General features: G+C 44.1%; 1 protein-coding gene across 1 annotated transcript in view; it reads right to left on the bottom strand.

The window, feature by feature from the left end:
- The window catches only part of EXT1 (exostosin glycosyltransferase 1), a 201,306-nt gene that overhangs the window by 9,410 nt on the left and 183,881 nt on the right, over positions 1-8,015 (bottom strand). The window contains exons 8-10 of the mRNA XM_009321691.1: positions 4,066-4,198; positions 2,609-2,727; positions 1,782-1,877 (exon numbers count right to left, since the gene is read on the bottom strand). Of these exons, the coding sequence (XP_009319966.1) occupies positions 1,782-1,877; positions 2,609-2,727; positions 4,066-4,198 (348 nt within the window). The remainder of the gene's footprint in view (positions 1-1,781; positions 1,878-2,608; positions 2,728-4,065; positions 4,199-8,015) is intronic.

Raw genomic sequence — 8,015 nt, 5'->3', positions numbered from 1 at the left:
GGGAAACAGGGACACGGAGAAGTTTTACACATCCCTCATAATGGACATGGTCAGTTCTGCATCGCCTGCAACCTGTTTGGAAGCAAGTCTTTGGAATCTCGATTCAGAGAAAGCTCTGTCTCCATAATCACGGTGTCTGTCTGGAGAGCATCCCTTCATCCCTACGATGGCCACGGTCCGGGGAGGCAGTGGCTGTGAGAAAGAGGTGATCTGGCAGGGGTTGATGGTTTTGCTTTGCTTACGCTAAGGCAAAGCAGAGCAAGCGGTCGGCAGGAGACCAGCCTTCTTACCCCAGCTCTTTTACAGGCCGTGTAAAATTGTCAAATAGTACAACAGTTTGGAATACCCATGTATTTGTTTTTGCAGCTAAAGCTTCCTTTTGTAAAATGGGTGTGATAACATATCTTGACTTCATGGGGAAGAGTGAAGGTTAGGTAAAGGCAGACCTCTGTAACCACCTGCACAGAGTTAACTGTGCCTGCCAGTACGCTTCAGTTAAGTCTGAAGATGAAAAGCAGTTCCTTTGCGCAACCTTTGAATTGCACTGCTCTGGCTCTGCAAGCTTTGTCCAAACAAACAGCTTTTCCCCGCAAGAAGCCATTTGGCATAAGTTGGGATATTAGAGGGAAGAGACTGTCCACTATAAACACACCTTTGTGTACTCAGGAGACTCACTTGTAATCTAAACAGTGCCTAGGGCCAATTTCTACAAACACTGTAGAACTAGTCAGAGATTTTCTCCTCTATCTCACCTCTGCAAGTTTTCCAAAAAGAAAGAAAAAAAACTCACAACGTTCAAAAGGCTCAGAAATCACTACAGCCTTTCTTGGCCCTGCAGCAACTCTCCTGATACTGTTTACATGGCTAGCTAAGGCAAGAGCCATTAGCTGCAAACCTTGCAGGGCTCTCGCTTTCTCTTTGTTAAGGTGACTGGGGGAAAAGACCAAAGACAGGACTATAAATTCAAAATAGGATTGTACAGCCAAAGCAACTAAAAGTTCCCTTTGCAAACGTAGAGCTCAAGAGCCAGCTGACAGAGATTGCAGAGGGGACCAGCCCAAATCTGTCTCAGTCAGGGTCTAAAAGCAAGAAGTCTTGCTTCTCTCAGGCCTGTATTTGGAAAGGAATCGTCCACTTCAGTGTGGATTTAAAAAACCCCCTCTCTTCTCATCTGGGTGGTGTCTGTTTCAACTTTGTGGAAGTGCAAACAAACAAGCGTGTTGCACAGCAAGAGATGACATGGTGGTTTTGTTCCCACGCAAGTGCCCCTTGTCCCTTTCTTTTTTTTGGTGGTGGCATCCCACCACTGGCAGCAGTACCCTACAAGGCCATGAGAGGAGGTACTTTTCAGAAGTGAGTTAACACCATTAATTCTCATCTCTTCCTCTGCTTTTGAGTCCACAGCTGACCCTCGAGTCTTGCCTCTGACTGCTCAAGCTCAATGAGCCCAGCTGCATCAATACTTTCATGCACCTGCAGAGAGACACAAATCTCCGAAGATGGGGTCAGCACTACCTATTCTCGGGGCCACATTTCAAAACTGGGCCCCACCTGTGAATCTCAGATTCATGGCATTAATTGCCATGCTGATGACTTCTGAGAGCATGGGCCTCATGCATGAAACACGAGTCTGTGACCAAGCTGGTACAAAAGGCCAAGGAATAGAAAGGAGCTGTCACACCATTGGGAGCTACAAAGCTTTCACCAAAGCAGCTGGAAAAATAAATTCTGGCCCCACTGGAGAATATACGCAATCTTTTGCCATGCTTCTCTCCACCTACCTTGCTCTCTCCTTCAATGACTATGACAGGCACAGAAGTGGCAGGCCAGCGGTGTTTGGCTGGGAGGGGTTTATCACAATTCCATAAAACAATAATCTGCAAGAAAATATTGGACCATGATCAGAGACCTTTGTGGCAATACAGTCCAAACCCTAAGGACTCAGATCTCCAGACAGAAATGTTAAATTTAAGTTAGGAATTTCAAAATCAACAACAATGATACAAATCTGTATAAAAATAACACTTCCTACAGTAATTTCACCCGTCCTGACTATTTACAGTATATGTCCTCTCAGGCAAATATAGGCTGGACAGGAACTCGGGAAGTCTCTATCTCAGCCAGGTCATACGGATGTCACCGATTTACTTTGGCTCTCATTAAAGGCTAAACCACTTGTGACACTCCATTGCAAGAGGGTGCTCCTACTGAACTCCCCAGGGTTTCTTTTAGAGAGGCCAAAATCCTGGCATTGCTGAGACTAAGAGCCACAGCGGGAGGAAGGAAGATCACATAGGGGCTCTTGAGGCACAGACATCCTTTTGCAGTTTGCAGCACACACAGTCCTGATCTTTAAAGTGCAGTCATTATTTTACCTGCCTCATGAAACAATGGGGTTTAATTACTGTCTCTATTCCACTCCCACTATACTTAGAATTTTTGTTTCCCATGCATGCAGGTCACAGACAGTAGAAATCTCAGAAAAAAGAAACATCAGAATTGAAACAGGGGGTTGAAACAGGACTGAGATCTGAAGTCAGTAGCCTCTTCACTCCTGGGATAGTAGTTTTGTCTCCATTGTGACTGACAGTCAAACAGCGCTGCTTACCTGTGCACAGTACTGGGACTTGGCTACAGCGACCAGGAGTTTCAGCACAGGCTGAGATTGGGAAACCAGGGGAGTTACTGCGTGGATAACGGCAGTGAATGTGGAAAGAGGCTTCAGACCTGAAGTGGAGAGATATGTGTTCAGTAAAGACAAAATTGCCTTGGTTAGTACAGATTAAAGGACTCTGGAGATGGAAAAATAATCTGCACTTAATGCAAACCTTGCCCTGTTTTTTTAGGCCATCTCCTTTCGTCTCGGATACTAGGACACCAGATGCTTCCAAGGAGATCACGCTTCCCTTTAACTCCCACACCCTCTGAAATCCCTGACTCCAACACAATTACTGCCTTTTCTTACTCACTATTTCCACAGATGTCCTGCAATCTCTTTCCTTCATCCAATTTGTCCCACAAATAATATTGACATCTAGTTTGTTCAACCAAATGTCTGTCTTGACACGGGCTCTGTTTTGCTGCCTGGCTCTGGATGCTTGATGTTTTCTACAGATTATCTCCACAATTTCCAGAAGCTTGTTCAGTTTCCTCAGTTCCGTTACAGCCTTGTCAGATTTTTGCTCTTTCCGGGTCGATCCCCATCCACATGCATCTTCAATTACCTCCTGAGCTGATAATTCTGCTTGCATCTTTGCCTTCCGTTCTGGTATTTTTGTCTTGCTATGATTTCCTTTTCTGCCTGAAATAACAGATCCTACTGGCTTCTACCCTTCATTATTGCTCTCAATCTCATCTAAATTCATCTGTGTGGGGTCATAGTTGTTCTTCATCAAAATTCGCACAGAAACCTTCGTCTCCCTTTTTAACATGGTAACTGTGAATTTTTAGCAGGTGAGCAGTACAGATCCGCACAAGTGGGATGGCACAGGCTGAGCCAAAAGTAGCAGCAGTCTGGTAAGCAGGATCACTTCAGCCTGCAGGCACATTCCCCTGCAGAACTCATCGTTTAAGCTCCGCTTCAGGAAAAAGCCACGAACCTAAGCCGTATTCATTCCTTCCAGTGGGATCCATATGAAGACACACAGTATGGAGAATAAATCTATACCAACTATGCACTCCAATAACAAGTGTCATGGGTAAATTACCACTTTTCCAATTTGCCAAGCACAAATAAACAAAGAAAGCAAAAAGCTATTCCTTTTATGTCCCCTCGGGCCATGAACGGGTCAGCAACTCAGGCATTAATTACTGGCAACTGAAAAGTATGAAGGGACATAGATTTTTTTAAAACAATCTTTGCAAGCGAGAGGCACATGATGCATGTTGATGACTCAGAGACATTCCAGTCTACAGTGGGCAGGGATGATTGAGACAGGATAAACAAAAGGCATCATTAACCAGAAATGAATGGTAAGTCACTTGGCACATGCTACTCAAAGATCGAATTCCGAATTTCCACTAGAAATTCCAAATACCAGTAGATTATAGCAAGGATTCACTCACCGAGATTAGCATAGTAGTAAGGAAAATCTCCCAGATATGAGGAATACTGTGGCAGTACAAATAACCCTCCAGGATGTTTGTTCCATATTAAGCTGTTACGTGATATGTGCTTAAATATTCTGTCCTGAATAATCTGGAAAACAAGAGAGGTGATGATTTTTAAATATACTGTAATAGTCACTGGTAGAAGCTTCAGAGACTCCATCTGACTGGAATCATCACCCATTTTGCAAAAAGCTGAGGCACACAAATTACTAGACAGTCCTGCTTAATCTCTCTTAAAATGACACAGAACCTGCACACTTTGACACCACTTCAGCAGCTCAGGCTTTGCACAATAGGTTTCAGAGCACCTCATTAGTCTCTCTGGACATGGGGACCTTGCAATTCATTGCATTTTGTATTTCAAGTCAAATATTTTGTCTATTAGAGTATCTTAGCAGGTGTAAGCCCGATTAGTTCATTGTCAGTTTTATCCAGAGCTCACAGAAGATAATTATTTGAGGATGGCATTACAAAGGTAGGTATTATTTTGAGATAATGAGAGCATTCAAAACCACAAAGACTTTCAGCAAATCAGGCTGCACTAATTATTCATTTTTGCTTAATTATAAAGGGATATTAGCATTCAGATACATCACTGATTCCACATCACAGTTCTGTAACAGTTCCTTGTTGGATGAAACAGAAAAAGATCTTTTGGCAACTACTGTCTGTCTCTGTAGAGGGCCACAAACACAGACTCCTGGATTTTTAAGGTCTGAACAGATTGCTAGGTCATCTACTTTATTGTCTAGAATACTGCAAGCCACAGAAAAAGATACCAGGCTGTACAACTGGTATGTATTTATAAAACTAATTACAGTTACTTCACATCAGATGCCTGTATGCAAGAACCATAGTGGTTCTTACACTGATGGGAGTTTTTTCAAACTTGCTGCAAAGGCATAACAGTATTCAGTGGTGGGAAGCTGTAACTAGACAAATTCAGCCTCCAAATAAGATGCAACTTTCTAAGCACAATTCGCTGTTGGGCCACGTGGTCTTACAGATCTGCCTTGCCTCAGAGCATCAGAGGTTGGCAGGTCTGGAGATGGGACATTGCAAAGGGCCAGGGGCTGGTGAAGAAAGAATTTTCCCCTAAGTTGGCTAAGCAGGATTGCCTTGCCTTCTTCTCCAGCTCATCTTCTGTGATCTCCTAAGGAGATTTCACGTAACTGGTGGTTTATGCATTAAACAGGGCTCAAGTGCCAAGAACACGCTGGTTCTCCTAACCTCATGTCTCTGGCCTTAACATGGGTGTATCTAGGTAAAACTCTATGGCTCTGAACTTGGACTAAATCTGATCCCTCATCATTCATTCTGGCCTTAAAAACTATGGAACTGAAGAAGGTATATACCCACAGCACAGGGGAACCAAAAGCAAGCAAAAAGACCCAACATGAGCTGCACAAAAGCAGCTGCTGGAGCCTAAACAAGCTAAGATCTATGTAAGCAGCTGAGTTCAGGGACATTTGGTCAATACAGAACATGAATATGTGTTGCCACAAGCAGTGGTTTTCCTGGAATTTTTGATTGCCATGACAAAAAACCATTAAAACACCAGTTACATTGTGCTAGACAATCCACTGCTGGTGGCGATATACATACTGCTAAACTGCGGCAAATGTTAGGTGTTTGCATGCTTGTCTGAATTTTTCCTACAGCCAATTACTATAGCTAATATGCAGTAATTCGCTCACATGCGTAAGTTAATTTAACTTTTTTTTTGGTCTCGGAATAACAGACTTAGGACTGTATTTCCATCATTGACAAGAGCGTGTCTGAGTATTTCTGTTTGGAAAGTTAGGTGTATCAGTTGTCAGACCTCCTGCATGGTAGTGGGGAGAGGAAAAAGAAGACGATGACTGCTGTTTCTCCATCTGCAAGTTATGCCACTAAACAAAGACAGAACCTAGAAAGTACATATTTTCGAGTGTTTACCACAAAGCTTAAATATTACAGCTCCTTCCTCCTGCTTTCTCAGAACTGGGACATAATCAGATAAGAAGTCTGTGAATTTACACGGTCAGGAGTTTTTCACAGACGGTGGAGTTTTCCACCGCGCTGGTAGCCAACAAGGCTGCAGGGGAAACACATGGCTCGCATTCAACACTGCCTCAGTGCGCCCGGAGCGGAGCGCAGCTCTAACATGGAGCAGGCCCCTGGTGCCACGAAGCACACGCAGCCTTTGGTGCATGTCAGGCACACAGATCTCACCAGCGCGGTTCCGCACCAGGCCGGGGAGTGGCCTCGGTGATTTATCACAGTTAACAAGTGGGAGATTAATTTATCACACTCCTGGTCTACATAAGAAACCTAGCTGTCTGTCATGATAGAGGGGAGAAAAGACAACCTGGCAGAAAGAGAACAGAAAAGTATAAAAAAAGATTACATGGAGAACCAATCAATTAAAATGCAAAGTGTATAGCATTGCACATATTGCAGAGACAGCAGCTACACGGTCTCTCCAATGATGAGGCATGACAGGAAGTCTAATCAGAGGAGGAAGGGGTTAGCATCTCTGGTGAGATCTCCCTTTTCTTTTTGGAATTCATTAATAGTCTAATATTTTTGTCTCCCTCATCCTCACGCTTCAAAAAGTTGACATGTTGCCTTAATCATTGCTGCTTCTCAACATACCCCAGCCAAGCATCAAACATTTCTTGTCTGTACTTTGTGCTGTCCCTCTCCCCTCCTTTTCCCGAGTGGAGGACTGAGCGTGCCGTACAGGGCTTTAAGGATGTTTTGGGTTTGTTTTCAGAGAAGACCAAGCTGAAAAAGTGCAGATACACTGGAGCATGTGTCCGGACGGTGTTTGTAGCAGTCCACTGCTGCGCTGCCAGTGGTCCCACTCACCAGCCTACAGCAGACACTCACGAACATCGTTTCCTAACCCACACCATGTCCACAGCACCAGGCAGTTCCTCTGTGCCTGCAATATGGGGTTGCTGGCCAAATGATTCAAACCTCCCATTTTGGGCTATAAGCTGTTTGGCTTAGGCCACCAAATGCTGTGAGAAGATCAAGGACCTTAAAATGTGTCTTAAGGTTTTCAGAGGTGTCCAGGATAAAGGGCAGAGGAGAGCTGTGATGTCCTTGCAGACACCTGAGTTGGTGAAGACTTTTTCTGTACTGATATCCTCACACATGGACATACATCAGCACTGCAGTTAGCAGGCAAGTGATTATTCTGATGGTATCTAGCACCATCAGAGCACTCTGACACAACAGTGTTACAACAGAACACGGATAACATCCACCAGAAAAAAATAATCCTGCTAGGAATTTACTTCCAGGCATCAGATTTTAAGAAGAGGATATACTGCTTGCAGATTTCGGACACCAAAAATCACTCTCAACTGTTTTATTCCTTTCCTAAGGAAAGTTAACTCAGGTCTTTACTTAGGCAAGTTGAAATGCGAAACGAGTATCTGTTCATAAGAACAGAATCCCTCTTAGGTGTCTCAAAAATTTCTGAGAGTCCTGAATTAAAAAATAAACAAAAAAACCCTCAAACCAAAACCACCCTTGCAAACAAATGAAAAAAAACAGAACATAACTTCAACACCAGGCATACGTTACTCAGTTTCATTAAATTAAACCTTCCAGGAAAATTTTTGTTTTCACTTTAGTTTTTCTCCTCCGAGCGGAAACTCCAGCTTGCTGGTTGCCCAGCCGCTTCAGCTTTATTATGGGTTTTGCTGTCCCTCGGGCACCTGTGGCCACATGGGCCAACGTGTCCCAGTGCAGCGCTAAAGACACATCTGTGAGCGTTGGAGCTTGATGCAATGGACACCACGGCCAGGGGGGCTGCAGGTTACATCCCCTCGAGACCAGTCCCAGCACGGGCAGGAGAGGTGCAGCGAGGACAGCCGTGCGCCCCTCTCCTTTTAGCAATCCCTAATGAT

The sequence above is a fragment of the Pygoscelis adeliae genome, unplaced genomic scaffold, assembly GCF_000699105.1.
Source record: "Pygoscelis adeliae isolate BGI_AS28 unplaced genomic scaffold, ASM69910v1 Scaffold111, whole genome shotgun sequence".
In the NCBI taxonomy this organism is placed as follows: Eukaryota; Metazoa; Chordata; class Aves; order Sphenisciformes; family Spheniscidae; genus Pygoscelis; species Pygoscelis adeliae.
Note: the sequence above shows the minus strand (reverse complement) of the source record. Positions and strands in the feature narration are given on the sequence as shown.